Source organism: Thalassophryne amazonica, chromosome 10, assembly GCF_902500255.1.
Source record: "Thalassophryne amazonica chromosome 10, fThaAma1.1, whole genome shotgun sequence".
Lineage (NCBI taxonomy): Eukaryota > Metazoa > Chordata > Actinopteri > Batrachoidiformes > Batrachoididae > Thalassophryne > Thalassophryne amazonica.
In genome coordinates, this window is record NC_047112.1 from 81,685,867 (window position 1) to 81,712,369 (window position 26,503).

General features: G+C 40.0%; 1 protein-coding gene and 1 long non-coding RNA gene across 2 annotated transcripts; one reads left to right on the forward strand and one right to left on the reverse strand.

Moving 5' to 3' along the window:
• Window positions 1–13,857: 13,857 nt before the first annotated feature.
• Window positions 13,858–16,246, reverse strand: LOC117518140 (transthyretin-like). Its single transcript, XM_034179200.1, has 4 exons — window positions 16,226–16,246; window positions 15,610–15,749; window positions 15,383–15,518; window positions 13,858–14,280 (listed from the first exon to the last, which is right to left on the reverse strand). Exons 1-4 carry the CDS (start codon window positions 16,244–16,246, stop codon window positions 14,173–14,175), a joined length of 405 nt encoding a protein of 134 aa, XP_034035091.1. The 3' UTR covers window positions 13,858–14,172.
• A 3,801-nt stretch (window positions 16,247–20,047) lies between these two features.
• Window positions 20,048–24,605, forward strand: LOC117519057. The gene is made up of 3 exons (XR_004563156.1): window positions 20,048–20,131; window positions 23,880–23,882; window positions 24,595–24,605. It is a non-coding gene; the product is annotated as an uncharacterized LOC117519057 (long non-coding RNA).
• The last annotated feature ends 1,898 nt before the right edge of the window (window positions 24,606–26,503 follow it).

Here is a 26,503-nt window from a genome sequence, read left to right on the forward strand (position 1 = left end):
TTGGCTCTCCAAACATTTCAGTGGAGTGTTCAGGGCTGCTGTTGGAGGGGAAAGGAATGTTTGAGATTTTAAGAATAAAGTTCCATTGTTAGGACAATATTTCAAAATTTAAACATTAAATAAGTATAATTTTTTTTGAAAGAAATTAATATTCTCTGGTGGAAAAATAAGGTAGCATTTTTGCAGTCTTTTTAATTGAGGAAAGACTTGTAATTTGAGAAATTGTTGAATTATTGCTTTGTTTTTTTTACTTCTTTCTAAAGTAGAATGTTTATTTTAATATATTGCAGTATATTAAATTATTAAAACTAAATTTTGATGGCCCTTTTTCAGAAATCAAATTGCATTACTCAATTGTAGTAAAGTAATAAAACCACAGCACGTTACAGACAAATAGACACAAAAAGAAATTGAAGCCCCATCCCTCAAAATCAGTGCATTTGTTTGACTTTTTGTGGCTCGGTTTTCTGAACGATGTTTTCCAAAGAAAATCGCAAGTTGGTTCTCACAGCAGTATGGCTATTATCGACATTTAAAGCTTTATTCTTTGAATATCTTTCGTTCTTTTTTGGGCTGGCCCTGGCGCTCTGTTGTTCCAAAAATATTCACACTGTCTTTTGTTTCAAAATGATCACATACACAGGACACTGAGATATAGATAGCTGTTTGATTTTTTTTTTTTTTTTATATACTTTGTGGACTCGTTTGTCAAAGCATTTCATTTGCACCATGTAGGTGTGTGTGTGTGATTAGCGAGCAGGTTGTACGTTTTGTGTGCCATTGTGGGGGTGTGAGGCACACTTGCGTAACTATGTTCTTAAATCAACTTGTTTGGTTCACAGTCAAAGTGCTTGATGGATAAAACCGAGAAAATGGAGGTCATGTTTGAACAGTCAAGGCCGGATTTATTTATGTGCAGTTTATTTTGTACGTATCACTCGAAATATTGAGCATGAGTACTGCAAGGACTTCTGGGAAAGACTGTGTTTAAAGCAGTCCCGGAATTGTATATTGACAGTTATGTCCCCAAAAGTGGATGGGGTTGAACCTGCGCACAGAAATCTGGCTGAGATTCAGCTACAGGATGGTAACTGCTGTGACACCACCATAGTGTATGTGTCCACTGAAATCAGAAAGAAAAATAGACTGAAATGTGGGTTTAGGTCAACTGTTTGTGTAATTCCTAACATGTCCAGCAGTCTAATCTTGGGAATGAATGGATGAAGCATTCACTGCTACTACACGTTTCTTACCTTCATGCCATACGTTTCTATAAGGCGATTAAAACGCCTTCTTGGGTAGACATTTGTATTAAGCAGGTACTGGATGGTGCTGTGAGTGAACTTTCTGGAGCAGTTAAGCTGGTGTTGATCTACTTCAGAACCCGGATTGTTGTCTTGGCGATAAGCTGGTTCAGGCCGATGCAATTACCACATAATATCACCACCGTGATATTTGTCCATATGGTATAATCATAACAGAGTTCTTGCACAGTAAATTTGATCATACTTTTGGTAATCTGGTGCTGATTTATCAACAGTGTAATAAAATAATGACCAGATTCAGCAACACGCTGTTTTTCTGCTCATGTATTCCGTGACAATTACGCAACATTGACTTTCATTGTTTTAACACTAAGACTGTTGTAAAATTACAACTTTATTCCTTGAAAGTGATTTTGTTGTGATATTATGGCTTTACTCTCACAACAGTCTTTCAGGGTAAAATTTGTGAAAAATTGAAGTGCAGCATGATTTACGGTATCGTTCTTTTAAGCCTTCACTTTGCTTGTTGTTGGCAACAACTATTCATTGTACATTACAGCTGGTGATACTTTCAAAGTTGTATCAATCGCCACCTCAATGCCGGTGTTACAACCCACTTATCCCCTCACCTCTTACATGTTTTAAAAGTATATCACAATTTGAAGACAATCCCTGAAGCACTTATTCTTGAAAACAAGTCCGTAATAGAAGTTATGTATCAGTTGAATAGCCACCAGGTGGCTGGTAGACATTCCCACTCCTTCACCTGGGCTTGGACAATTGCTTTGAGCCCTTTCAGACAACTTTTATGCATCTCCTTTGCAGAAAAAGTTCCCTCACAGCTCTGTTCAGACACCGCAGAAGTTTTACCTAAAAAGGATTGAGACACAATGTGCAAAGCAGAATGTTACATGTAATATTTGAGGTGCATCTTTCCACTGGTTTGTGTAAAGCATTTATCTCATTTTGGCATTGGGCAACTTCTCAATCACTTTACATAATGTGTTGGACAGTTTTTGCAAACGTTTGAAAAGCATCCTTTGAAGTGTCATTTCATTGTGTGCTTGGATTGATTGCCTTTTCAAAGTGTCATGAAAAATGTTTTGAAAACATTATTACTATGTCACACTTTCTGAAATTGTTGATGAAACATTTATGGAAAAGTTAACTTGTCACTTTTTGTTTGTTTTTTTTATATCACAGTGGAGTCTTCATTGGAGTACTGAAAGCAAAGGTTGCTTGTCCTGAGTAGTGGGTGAAGTCAGTTGAGGTTGCGTAACCAAAAATGGACATTGACCGATAAGGTATCCAGCAGGGAACATATGGCCAAATCTATCAGAGTTACTTAATTCTATGGTTTGTTCTGAAATCAGGGATCAACACCACAGAGACAGCATGGAGACAAAGTGACAGGGTGGTTATGCATGTAGCATTTAATTTCAGGTCATTCGAGAGTTTTCATGTTTTGGTTTTTTTTTTGTTTGTTTGTTTTTTTGTCATTTCACACTGAAGCCAAAACTGTGGCCCTGATGCCAAGTGCTAAATTGTTGAAATCAGTTTCTTGTTTTTTTTTGTTGTTGTTGTTTTGTTTTTTTTTTAGAGCAGAATTCTGCCCGAGTTGCATCTGTTCAACTATCTCAAAACATTTCATGTTTTTATTATACGACAGTTGTATTGATGTTTTTGTTTCCCATTTTGCAGTATTATTTGTGCCTTCATTTTTATTATAATTTTTTTTAATCTTTCACACTTTATGTTTTAAAGAAGAGATTAAAAGCTGAATTTCTGAAACTGGTGTAAATGTTTTTCCCTTCACATTCATAATGGAATGGAGTCAGTGTGAAACATTTTCATGACAGCTGGCCAAATAAAAATCCAAAACATGATCAACGACCCTCTTTGTACAACTACTCAAACTTTGGGTTTGGGTGCCTTGAGGACCATGTGCACAGTTATCAACAGAAAGACCCAGATACGTAATCTAAAAGACTTACAGTGGGGTAAAAAAGTATTTAGTCAGTCCCTGATTGTGCAAGTTTTTTTAACTTAGGAAGATGAGAGAGGTCTGTAATTTTCATCATTGGTAAACTTAAACTTTGAGAGACAAAATGAGAAATAAAATTCCAGGAAATTACATTGTAGGATTTTTAAAGAATTGTAAATTATGGTGGAAAATAAGTATTTGGTCAATAACAAGCAAGATTTCTGGCTCTCACAGACCTGTAACTTCTTTAAGAAGCTCTTCTGTCCTTACCTGTATTAATGGCACCTGTTGGAACTCATCTGTATAAAAGACACCACAGCCTCAAACAGTCAGACTTCAAACTCAACCATGGCCAAGACCAACGAGCTGTCGAAGGACACCAGGAAGAAAATTGTAGATGTGCACCAGGCTGGGAAGAGTGAATCTGTACAATAGTCAAGCAGTTTGGTGTGAATAAATCAATTGTGGGAGCAATTGTAAGAAAATGGAAGACATACAAGACAATTGATAATCTTTGATCTGGGGCTCCACGCAAGATGTCATCCTGTGGGCTCAAAATGATCATGAGAACGGTGAACAAAAATCCCAGAACTACACGGAGGGACCTGATGAAGGATCTGCAGAGAGCTGTGACCAAAGTAACAAAGGCTACACACTTAGAGAGGGACTCAAATCCTGCAGTGCCAGGCGTGTCCTCCTGCTTAAGCCAGTACATGTCCAGGCCCATCTGAAGTTTGCCAGAGAGCATATGGATGATCCAGAAGAGGATTGGGAGAATATCATGTGGTCAGATGAAACCAAAATAGAACTTTTCAGTAAAAACTCAACTAGTCATGTTTGGAGGAAGACGAATGCTGAGTTGCATCCCAAGAACACCATATCTACTGCGAAGCACGGAGGTGGAAACATCATGCTTTGGGGCTGTTTTTCTGCAAAGGGGACAGGATGGCTGATGCGTGTTAAGGCAAGAATGAACAGGGCCATGTACCGTATGCTTTTAAGCCAAAACCTCCTTCCATCAGTGAGAGCATTGAAGATGCAACGTGGCTGGGTCTTCCAGCATGACAATGATCCCAAACAGGAAACAAAGGAGTGGCTCTGTAAAAAGCATTTCAAGGTCCTGGAGTGGCCTAGCCAGTCTCCAAACCTCAACCCCATAGAAAATTTGAGGGAGTTGAAAGTCCATGTTGTCCAGCAACAGCCCCAAAACATCACTGCTCTAGAGATCTGCATGGAGGAATGGGCCAAAATACCAGCTACAGTGTGCAAACCTGGTGAAGACTTACAGGAAATGATTGACCTCTGTCATTGCCAACAAAGATTATGTTACAAGGTATTGAGCTGAACTTTTGTTATTGACCAAATACTTATTTTCCACCATAATTTATGAATTAATTCTTTAAAAATCCTACAATGTGATTTCCTGGAATTTTTCTCAATTTGTGTCTCATAGTTGAAGATGATGAAAATTACAGACCTCTCATCTTTTTAAGTAGGAGAACTTGCACAATCAGGGACAGACTACTTTTTACCCCACTGTAGTTGAGGACACTCTTTTTTGCATGATAATTTTAATTTTAGATAACGTACTTTGTTTTTTAACATTGCACACAAATGATTCTGAGCAAGCCGATAACACGACATCCTTCCCTATCAATATCAGAACATTGTTTTCACAGTAAAATTAACAGTATTGTTGAAACTTTTGTATATTTTGTAACATTTTGTATATTTACAAAAAAAAAAAACCTTTCAGATCTTTATTTTCATCTTGTTAGTATTAAGTATTTTGAATGTACCATCCGGCCTGTGGAGACCATATACCACATATTCATAAGTGATCAAAACGCATGTCATCAGTATCTTGGGGATGTAGTGCCCAGTAAATCACAGGTCATAATAGGTATGTTTTGATTTAAAGCTCTTTCATTCTCCCAAAATGTGTGGTATTTTGTCATTTACAGGAAGCTGGCCCCAGAATGGGTGTGAGGGAAGTTCCTCAAAACACTCCTTTCACTTTATTTAAAATATATATATCCCAAAGATCAGCAGAAGGAAGTCGGAACCACCATATATGAAATCATTCTCCCAACGTTTTCCACAATTTGCCTTATTCCAAAATGGATGTTTTTTTTTTTCCTCAAAATTCTATACACAGTACCCCATAATGACAATGTGGAAAACATTCATTGTGGAATTTTTGCAAACTTATTAAAAATATAAAACTAAAAATATGTACATAAGAATTCACAGCCTTTGTCATGAAGGACAAAATTGAGCTCAGGTGCATCCTGTTTCCACTGATCATCCTTGAGATGTTTCTGCAGCTTGGAGTCCACTTGGGGTAAATTCAGTTGATTGGGCATGATTTGGAAAGACACACACCTGTATATAAGGTCCCACAGTTGATAGTGCATGTCAGAGCACAAACCAAGCATGAAGTCAAAGGAATTGTTGTAGACCCCCGAGACAGGATTGTTTGGAGGTACAATTCTGGGGAAGGGTACAGAAACATTTCTGCTGCTTTGAAGGTCCTAATGAGCACAGTGGCCTATCATCCATAAATGGAAGAGATTCGGATGCACCAGGACTCTTCCTAGAGTTGGCCGTCCATGTAAACTGAGTGATTGGGGAAGAAGTGAAGGAGGTGACCAAGAACCCACTTGTCACGCTGTCAGAGCTCCAGTATTCCTCTGTGGAAAGAGGAGAACCTTCCAGAAGGACAGCCATCTCTGCAGCAATCCACCAATCGGGCCTGTATGGCAGAGTGACCAGAAGGAAGTCACTCCTTAGTAAAAGGCCCATGGCAGGCCACCTGGAGTTTGCCAAAAGGCACCTCAAGGACTCTCAGGCCATGAAAAACAAAATTCTCTGGTCTCATGAGATAAAGATTGAACTTTGGCCTGAATGTTAGGCATCATGTTTGGAGGAAATCAGGCACCATCCCTACAGTGAAGCATGGTGGTGGCAGTATCATGCTTATCAGTGGCAGTATCATGTTTTAATCATTATTTTATCATGTTCAGTACCTGTCACACTGTGTGTGTGTGTGTGTGTGTGTGTGTGTGTGTGTGTGTGTGTGTGTGTGTGTGTGTGTGTGTGTGTTGTGACAGAATGAATGAATATGATGCATGCAACCTACTGATCAAAATCAAATATCTGTTACATCAACATAGCTTTCTGTCTTGAAATTTAGTTAATTTTGTACCAGTTATTTTGTTTAAACTTTCTGCTATCAAGTCACCTGATTTTGGTTTTAAGAGAAATTTTCCAATTTAAACTATAAACTTAACATTATCACCAACATTTTTAACACTGTAATATAATTGCACAGTACTTCAAAGTAAAAAAAAAAAAAAAATGTTTGAAGATCTTCTCAATAACTCCTTATGTACGCTCTTGGCTTTGATGGACTTGCTTTCTTTCGAAGCCATACCATTGAGACATGTTTACACAACAGTAGATAAATAACTGTCGTTCTATCAAACAGGTTTTTTTTTTGGTTTTTTTTTAAAGATGAGTTGTCACGTAACAATAAGAATTTGTTGTTTGGATAGAATGATTCCATGTTTATTTTTGGCCTCTCTTAGCAAGATTACCTGGAACCAACAAAACAAGTTTTAGGAATGCCTTGTTAAAAAAAAAAAAAATTGTTCTGGTTGGCCATGACCTGAAAATGGGCAATTCAGATTTTTTTTCATGTAAGGCCATATGGTTCCTGGATAGTAGTACTATCAGTTTATTCTCCTGAAAGTGACCACCATTTCCAGAAAGGTGCACCATGCTTCTGGATTCCCAAGAAGTCAGCTGAAGTCTCAGCCGTGCAGCAAATGTGTACATGACTTCATCTTAAGGTGACTAAACAACACTTTGAATCCAATCTCAGTGTACCATGGCCTCCACAAAAATGTTTCGCAGCCATCTCAGGGTAGCACGTAGGGGTCAATGAAGATTCACATAGACAGTGGCGGTCCTAGAGTGATTTACTCCCCGGGCGAAACCCCCTGTGTGCCCCCCGCGCACACTAACATGGCCACCACCTCCGCCCCACCACCCATGAAAACACTAACTTCGTCCAGAACACCCACAATCCCACAAATTAACTCACAACAGCTATTTTCAAGAACAAATTTCCAGTTTTAATGACTACTGCAATAACAAACACAAAGAAATTGGCACAGTCTAATGTGTCATCATCCATGGACTTATCTGCAATGATCATCTCAAAAGTTTGCAGGAGGGCATCATAATTGTTTGTCACAGTGCTCACTATCCGTGATGTGAAATTCCATCGAGTAGGAGCATTTCTGGGCAACCTTGAGCAGCCTGCAGACTCAAGAAAAGACATCCTCTTTGTGGATTTTGAGAAAAATGTGGCAAACCCAGAGAGTGATGCAAAAAATATTCTGCACTCAGATAAGAATTTAGCCCCCTGAGACAGAACCAGATTCAGTCTGTGTGCATAGCAATGCACAAACATTGCACTGGGGGCTATTGCTTTAACTTTGGCCTGCAAACCATTGAGAGCTGAAGCCATGACAGCAGCCACGGCTTCTTCGTAAGGAAGACTATCAAATGACTTCGCCAAAATCCGGTCCACAACATGCTAGCTCGCTAGCTGGAACTGCTGCGAGGCTAGTGTGAAGTGTGTACGCCTGTGAGTGCTTTGTGACGGTGGAGGAGCTCAGCAGCACCCGCTGCTCGGTAGGGATAGAAACTGCGATAGAAGTCAGAATGATAGAATGTCAATGTCAGTGTCAATTTTATTTATATAGCACATTTACAACAGCAGCAGCTGCCCAAAGTGCTTCACAGTAAAAACAATATCAAAAACCATATCACCAAAACAGAGCATTAAAATTCCAAAATATACAAAAACACATAAAACCAGACACACACAGCTTAAATTGTATTAAAAGCCAAAGCATAAAAATGAGTCTTAAGAACAGATTTAAAAGACTCTAGAGATGGAGCGGCTCTGATGTGCAAAGGCAAACTGTTCCAGAGTTTAGGCGCAGCCACCGAAAAAGCCCGATCACCTCAAGTTTTTAATCGAGATCTGGGCACATTTAATAAAAGCTGGCTTTCTGACCTCACTGATCTGACCGGAACATAAGGAGCCAAAAGCTCAGAGAGGTATTCTGGAGCCAAACCATTTAAACACTTGAACACAAGCAGCAGGATCTTAAAATCAATCCTAAATGAGACTGGGAGCCAATGGAGCGAGGCTAACACAGGGGTGATGTGCTCTCGTTTCCTCATCCCCGTGAGCAGTCGTGCAGCAGCGTTCTGAACCTGTTGCAGATGCTTTAGAGACAACTGGTCCAGTCCACAGTAGAGTGAGTTACAATAATCTAAACGAGATGTTATAAGCAAATGAATAACTCGCTCAAAATCACACGCTGGGAGGTAAGCCTTCACTTTTCTCAAAATTCTAAGTTGGTAGAAACTGGCCTTTACCACAGAATTAATTTGGCTTGTCTATTTTGAAGGAGCTGTCAAAAATAACCCCCAAATTTCTGACAGAATCATGCACACAGAAAGACAAAGGACCAAGCACATCATATGAGCCAGTTGACCATGCAGGGCCAAAACTAACTATTTCAGTTTTATTCTCATTGAGAATTAGAAAGTTTTGAGCCAACCAAGTTTTCACTTCCTGCAGACAATTTACCAAAATAGTAAGAGAATTTGATGGGAGCTTAAGTGGCAGAAGTCAGTCTGCAAACACAAGCAGCTACAAAAAAAAAACACACCACAAATAGAAGCTAGATTTGTCGCTAGTCGTTTTTAACAAAGAAAATGCCGCTAAGAGGATTAGGAAAGTCTCGGATTCAACTCAGAACAGAATGAAAATGCTCCCATGGATGTTTACACCAAAAGATCGCTGATTCGCTCATTTCGCTGTCAATCAAAAAGGGATTCAGCCTCAGACAGATCATCCAATCATCATGCAGAAGCTGAGCGTCCGGGCCAGCCGAGGCCAGCCCACTGCCCCATAGACCCCCAGACATGCTGAGCGTCCGATGGACGGGACAAAGCCCAGCATTTATCCAATGACTCATCTCGTTTCGCTGCAGTCTTTGTGTCAATATTGAACTCTGTGGACGCTCAGCGTTCACACTGTTTAAAGCACTGTGAAGCTGCGGGAATGAGTGAGGGGAAAGCCGCGTCGTTACCAGTGATAAGAAGCTGATTCTGAACAAAAGTTGAGCGCGTTGTAACCACGAACCTCCCCGTCAGGACAACCCCCCCCTTTTTTTTTTTTTTTTTTTTTTACTGGAGAGGAGAATTTGACCGATGGTCGAACCTCGGATTCAGGAGGAGCAGTGTGGTTTTCGTCCTGGTCGCGGCACACTGGACCAGCTCTACACGCTCCATCGGGTGCTCGAGGGTTCATGGGAGTTCACCCAACCAGTCCACATGTGTTTTGTGGATCTGGAGAAGGCATTCGACCGTGTCCCTCGGGGCACCCTGTGGGGAGTGCTCCGGGAGTACGGGGTCCGGGGTCCTTTGCTAAGGGCTATCCGGTCCCTGTACGACCACAGCAGGAGCTTGGTTCGCATTGCCGGTAGTAAGTCAAACCTGTTTCCAGTGCACGTTCCAGTGCCCTTTGTCACCGGTTCTGTTCATTATCTTTATGGACAGAATTTCTAGGCGCAGCCAGGGTGTAGACGGGGTCTAGTTTGGGAACCACAGAATCTCGTCTCTGCTGTTTGCGGACGATGTGGTTCTGTTGGCTTCATCAAATCAGGACCTTCAGCATGCACTGGGGCGGTCTGCAGCCGAGTGTGAAGCGTCCGGGATGAAAATCAGCACCTCCAAATCCGAGGCCATGGTTCTCGACCGGAAAAAGGTCCTTTGCCCTCTTCTGGTCGGTGGAGTGTCCTTGCCTCAAGTGGAGGAGTTTAAGTATCTCGGGGTCTTGTTCACGAGTGAGGGACGGATGTAGCGTGAGATCGATAGGCGGATTGGTGCAGCATCTGCAGTGATGCGGTCGCTGTATCGGACCGTCATGGTGAAGAGAGAGCTGAGTAGGGGGGCAAAGCTCTCGATTTACCGATCGATCTACGTTCCGATCCTCACCTATGGTCATGAGATTTGGCTCATGACCGAAAGAACAAGATCGCGAGTACAAGCGGCCGAGATGAGTTTTCTCCGCAGGGTGGCTGGGCACTCCCTTAGAGATAGGGTGAGGAGCTCGGTCACTCAGGAGGAGCTCGGAGTTTGGACTATCTGTGACTGAATGTTCTGGAGTTATGAGCTAAAAACTGCAAGTTTCAATTACAGGGGTCACAAGTTAAAGTTGCTCCAATTTCAGTAAAAAAATTATGCAAATTATTGGTTGAAATAAAAGGATTAATAAATCGAATAGTTTTGACTGGGTTGAATGCTTAGTCTGGAAATTAAAGGTCAAGCAAGGTTGACATCCGTTGGATTATATGACATGTGACATATGTTACCCTGTAACAACTAAACACGACAGATGGTGCAAACTTTTCCTTTTTAGAACCCTATTAACCCAAACAATAATTTGTATAATTTTTTATTTTACTGAAATTGGAGCAACTTTAACGTTTGGCCCCTGTACAAACTGAAATTGACCTTTGTCACCATTTTTGCCATTTTTACCACATAACTCCAGAACATTCAGTCATAGTTGGTCCAAACGATACCTTTTTAGACTTGTTATGATGAGACAAATAATGTGGTGTATTATTTAACATGATTGGAGCATTCTAAAATTTTAACTGCTGTAATTCAGCTGCCACCCTGGGATGGCTGTAAAACACTTTTGTGTAGGTCACAGTACACTGAGGCTGTATTCTAATTGTCGTTTTGTTACCTTAACTGGTATCGAAAGCCTGCTTGATCCATGGATGAAAGTGGTTATGATGATCATGAGCTGTAATTTCTCTGAAATGCACAACCAAATGCCCCCCAGTGGAAGGCCACCCATGCCCTGTTCTCAGTGTATATCTGGAGTTGTGTCAGGAAGGGTGTTGAGTGTAAAACGTGTGCCAAATCACTGTATGGTCTATACCAGATCTGCTGTGGGTGAATCTCAACAAAAAATGGGCAACCAAAAGCCCAACGAACTTCTACAGAATCAGTCAATTCCCCACTGTTGCAACCTGTTGAGATGTAGGCGTTCCCTTGGCATTTTGCAGGTGCTGAGGCACCTATGTACATGTTGGATCGTACTCAGGAAAACTAACACTGCCACACAGCGCAAGTGATACTTGTCTTTTGAGTCTCCCCCTCAAGTGAGTATTCGATGTCTTTGGTACAAGGACAAGGTATCTTCAGAGGAACCACTGGAGTTGTAAACATTTTAGAGTCCAACGTTGTCCCACCTTCAATGTCAAAGTTTCCAGTTTCAGAATAAACATTACGACACAATCTGGAAAATTTGAATGAACTGTTTTGGGGCACACAGTTAGTCCACTTGGCTGCCAATGAGAATGTCCCCAGATTGAAAATACCTGTGTTCCTTTCACCTTGTATATCTGGAGTTGCATCAGGAAGGGGATCCAGCATTAAACTTGTGCCAAATCGACAAGGAGTAGCCAAAAGACATAACTTCGACAGAGTCCCCTTGATGTCTCACTTGTTTTGTTTTATATAAAAGATCCATTAGATATTTTGATGACTATTGTGGCTTACGTTGTATGCAGATTGTAGGGGCTGATTTTAAAAAGGTGGCATCTTTTACATGAAACTTGGATATAACCTGGAAATCCATCAATTTTCTATACCCGCTTACTCCAATTAAGAGTCACGGGAAGGCTAAAGCCTATGCCAGCAGTCATAGGGGAACACCCTGGACAGGATGTCAGTCTGTCACAGGGCTACCCTGATGTTATATCAATACAAGCAGAAATTGTCACCTTGTAGAATCCAGATTATCTTCACTTTTCCCAAGTGCATTATAAAAAAAAGAAAAAAAGACGCAGGCTGACGTGGACTAGCTTGGTGTTCCTTTGTGTTGCATGTTGACTCATTAAACTGAATGTGAGAGCTTTGTGAGTGACTGACATGATACCCCCCACCTTTTCTTGTAATAGTGTATGGTGATCCTCGGATCCCCGGGTTCTTAGTTTTATTTTCAAGTACAAAGATGAACTCCACATTGAGCCGACTTTGTGAAAATGTAGCACCTACGCCGTACATGCAGTTATTTTTCTTTCTTCGGTCTCAGCAGCTCAGACGCATTTGCTCGAGCCCTCCAACCTAAATATTACTGAACTTTTTAAATTTTATTTTAACAATGTGAACCTTTTGCTCTGTTGTTAAACATCTGCAGTCTTTGCAAAAAAAAAAAAAAAAAAAAGACATTAAAAGACTGAATCTGCTGTTGAACTGTTTCTTTGTAAAGTTTAATTTTCTTATCTTGGCAGATGACAAATAAACAGTTCTTTGACACATTCTGGAAAAGCACCCGATCTATGTCTTATTTGTGAACCGCTTTCATAAAAATTATAAAGGTAAATATTGATAAGTCATTTTATTCTCACATAGGATCTCACGAACGGCGGAACGTGTGACAAGTCGAGCAAAACCAGTTTGTCTACTCAGTTACAATCACAAAGGAAAGTTTCTGTGTAGGCTCTCAGTTGTCCAGGTGGTTTCCATAGTAGAGAAGCTTGAATCTTCGACTGGACTGGGTTGCTTGACGTGAGGACGTTTCGCTTCAAATCACAGAAGCTTCCTCAGCTAAAATTCTTGCTCTGGTAGTCTGACTTCTGTCTTGACTCTTGTAGAGAAGAATAAACCAGAAGCCAACAAAAGCTGGAGTTTTTTTAACCTAACCAGACCCCACCTACCGAGAGGCTGACTGCTATAGGCTAGTGACTAAACAGTAGCTCTAATTAGCCCTATTGTGCTCTAGTTAGCACTCTCCTAATGACAGGACGGAAGCCTCCCCTGATGGCTCCCTTGACGACTCTCTCCTGATGACGTGAATGACTCATTACCATGAACAAAAGACTGAAACTGCTTAGACCTGAGTACCACATTGTAAACAGGGGACAAAGCGTGTCTGAGACCCGCTCCGCGGTTAAGGCTGGGTTTCAACTGTTTTACAAAGAATGCTTCCTTGACACCTCTCTCAAACCATTTCTTCTCTCTGGCTAAGATTTTAACTTCCTTGTCCTCAAACATGTGGTTAGTGTCTTTCAGGTGGAGATGAACTGCAGACTGAGGTCCACTGGCGACCTCTCTCAACACCCAGCTGTAAATGGGTACCGGTCTTAGCTGGGGAAGTAACCTGCATTCAGAGCTCTCAAGTCTCACTCATTCACGGTGAGACTCACGCTTTAAAACGGTCCTGTCAGGTCTCATGCACTCAGCGTGAGACTCAATATGTTGTCACGCTCTCATGATAATGCATGACATTCCACCAAAATGACCTGCAAGACAAGATTTGTTGGAGCGTATCTCAACTTGAGAGCTATGTGCCTCAGACTGGCATCCTATCCATGAGGAATTGGAGATTCTAGGCCAATTGACGCTATGGAATCCGGAGATGAGCACCGTCACCAACAGGCCTCAGCGCCTATTTATTGGACTTACTAGGAATAAATGTAAGAACAGGTTTTTATGATGTCATAAAGTGGGAACAAATTAGTGTTTAAATGAGGGAGATGTACTTTAACATAATTTAACATACAAATACTTCATGAAGATATCACATTTTTTCCTATAGTGTGAGTTTTATGGCAATGACATATCCCAAAATCTTATTACTCTATCTTTTTTTATAAACTTGAGTTGTTCTTGTCACTATTATCTAAAAATTGCAACGTTACTCTTAAACGTTTTTAAATTTTTTAATCAATACATTAAAACTTCATTGTTGAAGTCGGTAACGGTTCTGCCCGGTGGCTGTGGCAGCAGAGCTGGTGTTCTCTGTGATGTAAGTCAGTGCTGTGTCTCGTAGAACAGGGTGGTAGTGGTGTAGGAGAACGGGCTGATCAACAGGGCTATGGTGTAGTGACGGTGACCTTCAGCATGGGCCTCAAACACCACCTATACACACAAACGGAGAAGATCGAATCACAAGCTGTAGGACACACACCCTACTGGGCTGAGCACCAAACCCATAACCCTCTGGGTACAACCCCACTTCTATAGTTCTTTATCTTTTCGGTGTTTCATCACAATGTCACATTCTGTGATTACATTTCAGTATTTAGTCAGAATCACCACTTTATCAGATATGTAACTGCTTTCTACACGGGAACAAATCGGTTCCTTATGTGTGTGGGTCCAGTGTTTGCAGTGAAGGCACCGTCATGTCACTCGATGGAAAAACTACAGCACAGCTGATGATCCATCTTTTCTGTGTGCCATATAATTACATATATTTGTAATAAAATGCTCACAAAGGAGGCATTTGCTCGTGCTAACTTTAGCTGTTAGCATGATTTGTGCTTTCATGCTAGCCACTTCTAAAAGATGACTAAAAGATTTTCAAGATGTTTTATTTTACAAATTAAAAAAAATCCACCTTCTTTGTGTTTATTGGCACATAACAAACCAGCTTTAGAGGTGCATACCACCACCTACTGTGTCTGAATACGAATCATGGCATTAATTATTTTAAGTCAATACAATACAGTACATGAAAGAATAATATGAAAAATAAAACAATGAAAATGTAAAATAAACCGGTTAATGCTATTAAGAAATGCAAATTTGTTTAATTAAGTAATTATATATATATGAAAATATTTGAGTTGACTTAATGCAACCTTTAGCATGGGCGTTGGCTAAGTGGTTAGTCCGCTTGGTTTCAGAGTGGAAGGTTTCCGGTTCAAACTGCACCCCTGCCACTTTCCTCCATGTAACATGGAGTTGCGTCAAGAAGGGTCTCTGACGTAAAACCTTTGCTAGCTCAAAAGACAGATCCACTTTTACTTAACACTTTAATTGTAATCATGAGGTGCAAGTAGCATATAATCAAACTTTAAAGTTCTGGGAACAATTCACTTTTAGTATTCACAGTGTAATAGCTCTTGATAACTGATGATTTTTATCCATTCCTCACAGTGAATGCAACAAACACTGGAACTTCACAAACACCTGGTTGTCCACGGTGTCTTGACGTGTTCAGTGGGTTTAAACTCACATCAGCTCCTTCGTAGAATGGTGTACTCCCTGCGTTCTTCCAATAAGTCTTGGTATCAAACCAAACTCTATATACTCCTGTTGTGAATGCCTCCTCCGTGACTAAATTATGGACTTCCCCGGTCGTGTCTGTCACTCTGCAGTGAGGAGAGGTGAAATCTTAGAAAGTCCATCTGCAGCCTGTCCTTCAAACCCTCTGTCTACTGTGCGTTGTGTGTTCATACACACCCTTTAGTGATCTGTGTCCATTCACCATCTGCACCTTTCCGAGACACCTTCAGTGCCACTGAAGCAGCTGGTGTCCCTTTGACAGCATCCAGGATTTTCACCGTTAGAGGACAGTGTGTGTCTGGGTCCCCATGTGCGTCCTGCAGAATAAACACATTCCTTTGTTCTCACCATGTCTTTCAAACAGGTCTTTGACTATGCAGGGTACTTTTAGTACTGTTTGCTAATGTAGAACTAATGTTGTGTGTCTAGCTCATTATGTGCTGTTAAAAAAAGAAAAGAAAAGTGCATTTTAAAATATTACGGCTAGCAGTTGCGCTATCATTTGGACTTAAATTATTTATATTTTCACTCGGTGCAAAGTGGTGGACACCCTAACGCAAGTGTCACTGCTAGTTTCCCCCTGACATAGATGTCATTTTTATGCCCAAGTGAGTGAATCCTCTAAATCACAGTGCCACTTGTCATTCTGTGGGCAATTTATGAGGCATGGTTGAGCACAGAGCTGGTGCATTGATATTGTCCGTCAACAGAAACTGTTTGCACCTTAGATCAACAAAAACTAGGTCTAAATTCCAGTGCTGTGTAAACAGCATTACCCTAAGACATCCCTTACATAAGGGGATTCACAATGCATGTACGCTCAATGGTGGGGAGTAACACAATACAGGTGAGCCCCGTTAACACACGCGAGGTGGGGTCCACAAAATCGGGCCATGAGTCATCTGAAACCACGAGTTAAGTTGACCAAAAAAAAAAACCAACAACCTTAAAATCAGCTTACCTTGCCATATTATAATACTTTCCACCATTTGAAGTGTGATTCCTTCCTAGATGGTGATGAGTTCTTCATCTGGAGTGGCTTCGGAGTCTTTTTTTCTTCTTCCGGCTGCAGATCAGTGTTGAAGGCTTCGTCAGTGAGGAAGATTCCTGATGACTCAAAGTTATTGGATGTGATTCTTTAGATCCTTACTGCCTGTTCAGATTGGGCCGAAATTTATACACGCGCCCATCTCACATATGTGGCGGGTGCGTGTATAAAGTCTGTATGCCTTTCCAAATCATTTCCAATCACCTCAATTTACCCCAGGTGGACTCCAATTGGAGCTGTAGAAACATCTAAAAGATGATTAGTGGAAACAGGATGCATTTGTGCTAAATTTTGAGCTTCATGGCAAAGGCTGTGAATACTTACGTACATGTGATTTCTTTTCTTTTTTTTTAAATAAAGCTTCAAAAATCTAAAAAAGAGAAGTTTTTTTTCACATTGTCATCATGGGGTATTGTGTGTCGAATTCTGAGGAAAAATGAATCTCATCCATTGTGGAATAAAGCTGTAACATAACAAAATGTGGAAAAGTGAAGTGCTGTGGATGCACTGTACATCCATTCCTGCATTTAAGGACTGCAACACATTAAAACAAACAAACAAACAAACAAACAAGCTAAACTTTAGATTTGGGCTTTTTAGGGCTAGTAATGAGGTTAAAAATAAATAAATAATGCTTCAAACAAGGGGCATCCACAGGTGATGGTAATCATGATTTAAAGCAGTATCCATAAAAGGCCAAGTCTTTGAGGAACAACAGTGGGCAGATGTTTGCCATTTTGCTAACAAATACATGGCATAATATTCAAGAAGACGTGGCTGTAATTGCTGCCAAATTTACATTGACAAAGTATTGAGCAAAGAGTGTGAATATTTGTGTACATGTGATTTCTCAGTGATTTATTTTGAATAAATTGAGGGGGGGGGGAACAAAACAAAACTTTTTTATGTTGTCATTATGGGTTGTTGTGAGGAGAATTGTGAGGGAAAAATAAATTTACTCCATTTTAGAATAAGGCTGTAACATAACAAAATGTGGAAAAAGTGAATCCCTGTGAATACTTTCTGGATGCACTGAATATTAACAAATAAAATGAAGCTGACCAGACAAAACATGAAATGTCTTGGATTCATATTGTCTGCAATGAAATAGAAGTCAGAGTAAATGTATGGATTGTGTTTTCCATATCTTCTGACTTTTCTTCATTTGGAGGTGCAGAACTGTAATTCCTAGCCAGTGTTGCCACAGTTACTTTGAAAAAGTAATCCAATTACTGATTACTCCTTGAAAAAGTAACTAAGTTACTTTACTGATTACAACCCCTGGCACAAATTATGGAATCACCGGCCTCGGAGGATGTTCATTCAGTTGTTTAATTTTGTAGAAAAAAAGCAGATCACAGACATGACACAAAACTAAAGTCATTTCAAATGGCAACTTTCTGGCTTTAAGAAACACTATAAGAAATCAAGAAAAAAAGATTGTGGCAGTCAGTAACGGTTACTTTTTTAGACCAAGCAGAGGAAAAAAATATGGAATCACTCAATTCTGAGGAAAAAATTATGGAATCACCCTGTAAATTTTCATCCCCAAAACTAACACCTGCATCAAATCAGATCTGCTCGTTAGTCTGCATCTAAAAAGGAGTGAACACACCTTGGAGAGCTGTTGCACCAAGTGGACTTACATGAATCATGGCTCCAACACGAGAGATGTCAATTGAAACAAAGGAGAGGATTATCAAACTCTTAAAAGAGGGTAAATCATCACGCAATGTTGCAAAAGATGTTGGTTGTTCACAGTCAGCTGTGTCTAAACGCTGGACCAAATACAAACAACATGGGAAGGTTGTTAAAGGCAAACATACTGGTAGACCAAGGAAGACAGAAAACTTAAAGCAATATGTCTCAAAAATCAAAAATGCACAACAAAACAAATGAGGAACGAATGGGAGGAAACTGGAGTCAACGTCTGTGACCGAACTGTAAGAAACCGCCTAAAGGAAATGGGATTTACATACAGAAAAGCTAAACAAAAGCCATTATTAACACCTTAACAGAAAAAAAAACAAGGTTACAATGGGCTAAGGAAAAGCAATCGTGGACTGTGGATGACTGGATGAAAGTCATATTCAGTGATGAATCTCGAATCTGCATTGGGCAAGGTGATGATGCTGGAACTTTTGTTTGGTGCCGTTCCAATGAGATTTATAAAGATGACTGCCTGAAGAGAACATGTAAATTTCCACAGTCATTGATGATATGGGGCTGCATGTCAGGTAAAGGCACTGGGGAGATGGCTGTCATTACATCATCAATAAATGCACAAGTTTATGTTGATATTTTGGACAATTGAAAGGATGTTTGGGGATGATGAAATCATTTTTCAAGATGATAATGCATCTTGCCATAGAGCAAAAACTGTGAAAACATTCCTTGCAAAAAGACACATAGGGTCAATGTCATGGCATAGGGTCAATGTCAACGAGCAGATCTGATTTGATGCAGGTGTTAGTTTGGGGGATGAAAATTTACAGGGTGATTCCATAATTTATTCCTCAGAATTGAGTGATTCCATATTTTTTTCCTCTGCTTGGTCTAAAAAAGTAACCGTTACTGACTGTCACAATCTTTTTTTCTTGATTTCTTATAGTGTTTCTTAAAGCCAGAAAGTTGCCATTTGAAATGACTTTAGTTTTGTGTCATGTCTATGATCTGCTTTTTTTCTACAAAATTAAACAATTGAATGAACATCCTCCGAGGCCGGTGATTCCATAATTTTTGCCAGGGGTTGTACTCTTTTTTAAGAGTAACTAAGTTAGATTACTAGTTACTTTCAGTAACTGCCAACAACAACCTGTCTGCCACCTCAACATGAAAATGATAACCAGTTTTGCCAATACTCACCTTTTTGGAAGTGCATTTTTAACAGTAAGGTAAAGTAAAATCCTGGCATTTTAAGTTGAACGTAAAAGCTATTTCCTGAAAAAAAAAAGTTGTAAAACATGAAACAAAGTCAATCTTTCTCGACTTCAATGAACATAAATACTGACAGCACTGTGATGGTAAACCTTACAATTTATAATCTGTATTGTTTATAAATGCCACAATTAAATTATTTCTGCCATTTTCTACCATTTAAATTCTTTCTGAAAATTTTAATTGTTGAAATTATAATTATAATAAAAATAATAATAATTATTATTGTTTTTATAAGTAGTAGTAGTATGAAAAAATGTCTTCAAAAGTGAACCTTTAAGCTAGGGGTGTTGTGGGGGCTGCATCCCTTCACCCCACCCACCCCCTTTCCGTCTGGATTTGCCCCTGGTTTGCCATCTGAGCAGGAAGAATGGATAATGTGTATTTATGCAGAAAACACGGCCAGATTGACAGGTAATAACGTTTTATCTGTGTTTTTTACATCACGTCATCCTTAGAAAGAGACTTTAGGCACATTTGGGTGGAACAGCATCAGTATTTGTTGTTAAGGCATCGCGGGTCTTTCACTGTTTATAGCAAAGACACTCAAAGCGGCACAGAGTTTTAAAGAAAAAAGCATAAACATGTCTTTATAAAGCTCAGTACAAGTGTGCTGCCGTGACCGCTTTTTGAGAAACGGCAACTGTTTTTCAACTCGGAGCTGCTGCACAAAACAGCGGATGAACAGCTCGCAGCATCAAAAGCTAAAAGTGGGTCATGTGTAGGGTTCAGCCGAACTCCCGACCGCTCCCTGCCCACGAGCCAGTTTAAATGCTGCGATCGACCCACACTGTTTCTGCGATCAACCCACACTGTCTGCAACTGACCGGTCGATTGCAATCGATGCACTGGACACCCCTGATTTATACTGTATAAAAATACAAAAATAGTAGTGACGCACAGTGACTAGCAGAAGTAACTTTAATCTGATTACTGATTTGAAAATATTAATGCATTAGATTACTTGTTACTGAAAAAAGCGGCCAGATTAGAGTAGTGTGTTACCGACATCCCTGTTCATAGCAATGCAATCTCTTCACCCTGACTGACAAGAGTATGAAATGCTGACTTAAAGGTAAATATGAGTTGCTGTGCTTATGTCACAGTACATGCAGATAAAAAAGGTTCACCCCATTTGTAAACTGTACTTTGAGCTGGCTTTAGACTGAATGTGGCAACACTACATCTGACTATGTAATTCACATCTTATATGTGGCTTTTAACTTAGGTTGTGTTTTTTAATCTGAAAAAAGTTTGTTTTTCTCATATTTCATCTCAAGCTACTGCTTAAAGTCATTTCTCATTTTTTTTCCAACACTTGTTCAAAGGATGTGACAGACTGGTGTCCTGTCCAGGGTGTACCCCGCCTCGTGCTCTATGACTGCTGGGATAGGCTCCAGCCCCCCGTAACCCTTAATTGAACTAAGCACATTTTCCCAAAGTTTGCTCAAGAAAGGCAATAAAAATGCTTATCTTTGTGTTATTTGAACTGCTGAGTTTATAGTTTGTTATTTGCAACCTGCATCTTCTCTCCTTCACCCCATGGCCGCCTGCTTGTAGAAGCTTGTTCTACATAAGAACTCTGCTGCACAATCAGGCCTACAAATGCACGTATTTGTCAATCTTACTTACGAGGGCTGTCAATAAAGTAACGGTCCTTTTTAGTTTTTTTCAAAAACTATATGGATTTCATTCATATGTTTTTACGTCAGACATGCTTGAACCCTCGTGCGCATGCGTGAGTTTTTCCACGCCTGTCGGTGACGTCATTCGCCTGTGAGCACTCCTTGTGGGAGGAGTCATCCAGCCCCTCGTCGGAATTCCTTTGTCTGAGAAGTTGCTGAGAGACTGGCGCGTTGTTTGATCAAAATTTTTTCTAAACCTGTGAGAGATATCGAAGTGGACACGGTTTGAAAAATTAAGCTGGTTTTCAGTGAAAATTTTAACGGCTGATGAGAGATTTTGAGGTGATTCTGTCGCTTTAAGGACTTTTCACGGTGCGAGACGTCGCTCAGCGCTCTCAGCCGCCATCGTCAGCCTGTTTCAAGCTGAAAACCTCCACATTTCAGGCTCTATTGATCCAGGACGTCGTGAGAGAACAGAGAAGTTTCAGAAGAAGTCGGTTTCAGCATTTTATCCGGATATTCCACTGTTAAAGGAGATTTTTTTTAATGAAAGACGCGCGGACAGGTCCGCGCGTCGGGACGCAGCCGACGCGACGCCCGCCACAGGAAAAACACCTCTGTTGAAAGCCTTAAGGACAAGTTGGAACATGTCCTGCTGTTAAACAATTTCTCATATACTCACTCCACTGAAAGCCATCAAAAGCCGCCTGGATTTTACAAATGGTTATCAACACGGAGGTGTTTTTCCTGTGCCGCCGCACCGCGTCGGCTGCGTCCCGACGCGCGGACCTGTCCGCACGTCTTTCATTAAAAAAATCTCCTTTAACAGTGGAATATCCGGATAAAATGCTGAAACCGACTTCTTCTGAAACTTCTCTGTTCTCTCACGACGTCCTGGATCAATAGAGCCTGAAATGTGGAGGTTTTCAGCTTGAAACAGGCTGACGACGGCGGCTGAGAGCGCTGAGCGACGTCTTGCACCGTGGGAAGTCCTTAAAGCGACAGAATCACCTCAAAATCTCTCATCAGCCGTTAAAATTTTCACTGAAAACCAGCTTAATTTTTCGAACCGTGTCCACTTCGATGTGTCTCACAGGTTTAGAAAAAATTTTGATCAAACAACGCGCCAGTCTCTCAGCAACTTCTCAGACAAAGGAATTCCGACGAGGGGCTGGACGACTCCTCCCACAAGGAGTGCTCACAGGCGGATGACGTCACCGACAGGCGTGGAAAAACTCACGCATGCGCACGAGGGTTCAAGCATGTCTGACGTAAAAACATATGAATGAAATCCATATAGTTTTTGAAAAAATAAAAAGGACCATTGCTTTATTGACAGACCTCGTATACTGGCCTGTTGAAAAATGTCTCCTGTGGATTTAAAAATCGCAATATCATTATATTCATTATTTGATGGCATGTGAATGACTCTTGTGTATTTGTTCATCACAAATACTGAACAATATAATGATAATAATACGTATGTGAAAATCTATATAATTGGCTCAGTACAGCACAGATAATGTATACAGCTTCAACACCAGAGGGCTACTGCTTTCGACACCAGAGGGCAGGCCTCACTGGGCAGTGGCCAGGCACATGGTGCCACAGTGATTCAACAGCAGCAGCAGTAGCCACAGCATAGACATGGTCAATCAAACTGCATTGTTCCCTGATATATTTATGGAATTCATCCTTTCACACTCATATTAAGGAGACTATGAGATACTTTATTCATCTATATCTCTGTATGTTCATGTTCTAGTGTGTTGGTTTGTGTGGACAAGTTCTAATCTTGTGGTATTGTTTTTGTAGTATGATATATTATACTTAGTAGCATTAGATTAGATTTATGTTGTCTCTTGTCTGCTGATTCTCTTTATATACACTGTGTTAGGTTGCCAGTGTCCCTTGTCACTAGATTGATTTGCATATAATCTTGAAAATGTTAGGTAGTAAGATAATATAGTTGAATCTTTGTGTTCTTTAGCATTTAGGTTTAGTTTGCATTCATCACTTCAATTGTGGAGTGACTTCCTCTTGTTAGCACTTTCTCTTGTTGCATACTTCAGTGGTGATCTAAACATTTTGACTGTTCTCAATATTATCTTATTTAGTTAACAATCTCTGTTGTCTTGAATTGAAAAATGGAGGCCTTGGGCAGCATGAAACGAGATTCTTCAGTGGATGGTGATGTCTGCATCATTTGTCAGGACTGCACTAGAAAGAAAATCTTGTTCAGGGTAGTGACAAAGGAAGGGCTACATTGCAGGATAGTGCAAGAGTCCGTCACAAGCTCAAAGATATGGAGAACAAACTCACAACTGAGAGGATATTGAGTTCTGATGAGACTTACTCTCAAATGGCATAGATCCTGTTGCAGTTGGTTCACCAACAAGACAAATATTAGGAGACTAGAGAAAAGGTCAATGTCTCAAGACACAGAGGAACCCATTGCAGGTCCCTCCACTGGTCCAGCTGCAAGACTCAGAAGTGCCTCCAGTACTTTCAAATGGGCTCTTTGCATATTCTGCCAGGAAGTGAAGGCTGACAAGACTCTGCACAATGTTGAGACCTTCAAGATTAATGAAAAAACAGAGGAGGCTGCAGAGTTTGATCGTGAACTGCACATTGCTCTTGCTGCTTGTGGTGATATCATGGCAGCATAAGCAAAGTATTAGAACAGTTTTACCCACATACGAACTTTAAAGACTTGCATATTTATCCAAGAAACGTGTTTCATTTCAAGCTATCATGCTTTTTTACTTCATTTTGCTCATTTGCTTGCCGTGGTCAAATCAAAGATGACTTCCTTTTTTTAGCGGTAACAATACCAGGCAGTCTCTAAATTAATTAATTTTTTTGCTAATTATGGTGTGAAGGAGTAGGGATACAGCTTTCCAACAGCAATATTTAAATTCAGCAGGTCAAATGACATTGAAATATAAGTTGTATTTTCTCATCCAAAGCAAATAGCACCACACTTCTGACAAATTTGATGAAGCGGGCAGCCATTTTGTTTTATGCAAATTAGGAGTGAAGTAGTAAATATACCGCTTGCCAACAACAATAATTGAACTCAGCATGTCAAATTGCATAGAAATAGAAGTTTATTTTTTTCTTCTAATGCAAACACAAGTAGACTTTTGAAAAGCTTCATGAAACGAGCAGCCATTTTGTTTTATGCAAATTAGGGGGAATGGGTAAAGATGGAGCTTGCCAACAACATTTGAATTCAGTGGGTCAAAATACATAGAAAAAGATGTTTAGTTTGCGTTTATAGCACATATACAACCAAAATTGTGCAAATTTTGATGTAATTGGTGGCCATTTTGCTTTATGGAAATTATGGGGTGAAGGGGTAAAGATACAACATGCCAACAGCAATTTTTGTACTTGGCAGGTCAAAATGCATAGGAATCAGTCTGTTGTCTGCTTTTAACAGAAAATGCCTTGGGCATGTTATACAAGCTTTTTTCTGAAAATGTAACCTTACTATTTACTATTGTAAACATTACGGATCTTTGAATATGTTATGGACTTACCCTGCAGATGTGGGCAGTTGTACAGAGATGAACAGTAGATACCAGAAGCAGACAGTGCAGCAGCTGAACCATGTTGGACCCTGAGTGACAAACCATCACACAGACTCAGACCTGTTATGATAGTGGTTGGACTCATCGTCCACTCCCTCACCAATCCAGCTCTGTTGACCAAGTCAATACCTGGATAATGAATAACTAACAGCTGGGAACAAAACAAAGCACAACCAGTCCAAAGGTGTTAACAGGTCTAGGAGTAATGTTTGTTTGTCTGGTAGGCCATGGGCCAGCATGGTCCTGCGTGCACCTACCCCCAACCCCACAACCCTATACATTTGGTGTCATTAGAAAGCTTAGGATGTCTAGATTACAAAAATAATTGTTATATACTGGGCCTCACTATGACATAAGACAACATTGGATTACTACACTGTCATTAACCGCCCTATTATGGAATACAAAACTATCAAAGAATGCCTGCGAGTAGCAAAAGAGGCCACACATGAAGTAGGTCAAGAGTATATCAATACATCCTTCGACATGGGAATTTGTATGAAGGCATACGACACAGGTGATCCAGATCCAGATTGGCGGATGTCAGAAATCTGTGATTGCTCTTGTTTCTTAATGTATGACCTTAAAGTGAAAGCACATACCATGGATTTACTTTAATGCAAAAAAAAAAAAAAAATACAAATACAAATATCAGATCAGGACTTGGTATCAATAGATACTCAATATTAAGTCCCTCAGACTGGGATCAGGCACAAAAACAAACAAACAAAAAAAAAAACACCAAATGACCATGCTTGAAGTCATGGCTAGTGAAGGAATCCAACAAGACACCTATAATAACTCTCACTGAATTGATGTACAATACAGTACCACATTGTTTCTATTTTGGAATGATTGCTTTGTATGAACTCCAAGAGATTTTTTTTTTGTTGTTGTTGGAAATTGTCTCGTTTTCATCCCAACCTGTTCAAGCAAAACGAGCCGTAAAAGTGAGAATATATTTGTGTTATATTAAAAAGTTCATATACTTATACAATCCATTATATTAGCTTTTATATTTTTATTAAAATTAAATCACAGTGGAGAGGTCTGTTTTCACTGAGAGTTTAAACAGTTAAATTTTAGGAACTGTTATTCTACAATGACTGGATTTTATTTTATTTGTCAATGTCAAAATGAAATTACAATTTGTAAAACATCCAACATATTCCCAAACTAAGTTAATGCTCAAGTCTATCTGACAGTTGATACTAGAGGTGGGACGAAGTCACCATCAAATCACTCTCAAGTCATGAATCAGCAAGTTCCAAGTCAAGTCTCAAGTCATAATGACCACCAATTGTTTGCAAGCTGACTTGAGACTTGACTTGGGACTTGCAGATTGATGACTTGAGAATGACTTGACAGTGACTTTGTTCCACCTCTGGTTGATAGTTACACTGTGCAATAGGTTTGACAGGCACCGATAGATCAAAGAGTTTTTCATCAATTAATATGTACAGAACAGAACAGCCGTTAAAAGATCTCTGGGCCTGATAGTGTTCATGATAAACATACCATGTACGTTCCCTGTGTGGACACAAAGCCAGGTGTTGGCGTGACACTATAAGTAAATGCATCTCATGTCTTCAGGCCAAAACAAATTCCTTCAAAGTGCCATGAGAACAAGACACCTCAGACATTCTCAACATTCAGTACATTACGAAAAGAAAATGTCACACACCTGTTTAGTATAAAACAACGAGCCATCTGTTTTCATATCCAGGCATGTGTAAATCACAGTGACACAATTGAATGACATATTTAAAGCCTGCAATTAAAAACTGAAATCAAAAGAAACCCGCCAAACATCACTGATGATCTCCTCATTATTGCCTGATGTTATAGTGCACCTACATTTCAAA

Excerpts from the sequence above, each read along its gene's own strand:
- LOC117518140 (XM_034179200.1), bottom strand. The coding sequence starts at position 16,246 with ATGCATTGTGAATCCCCTTAT. Across the intron at positions 15,519-15,609 it reads TGGACACAGATCACTAAAGG|AGTGACAGACACGACCGGGG; the intron begins GTGTGTATGAAC and ends TCCTCACTGCAG. Across the intron at positions 14,281-15,382 it reads CATTCTACGAAGGAGCTGAT|GTGGTGTTTGAGGCCCATGC; the intron begins GTGAGTTTAAAC and ends TTGTGTGTATAG.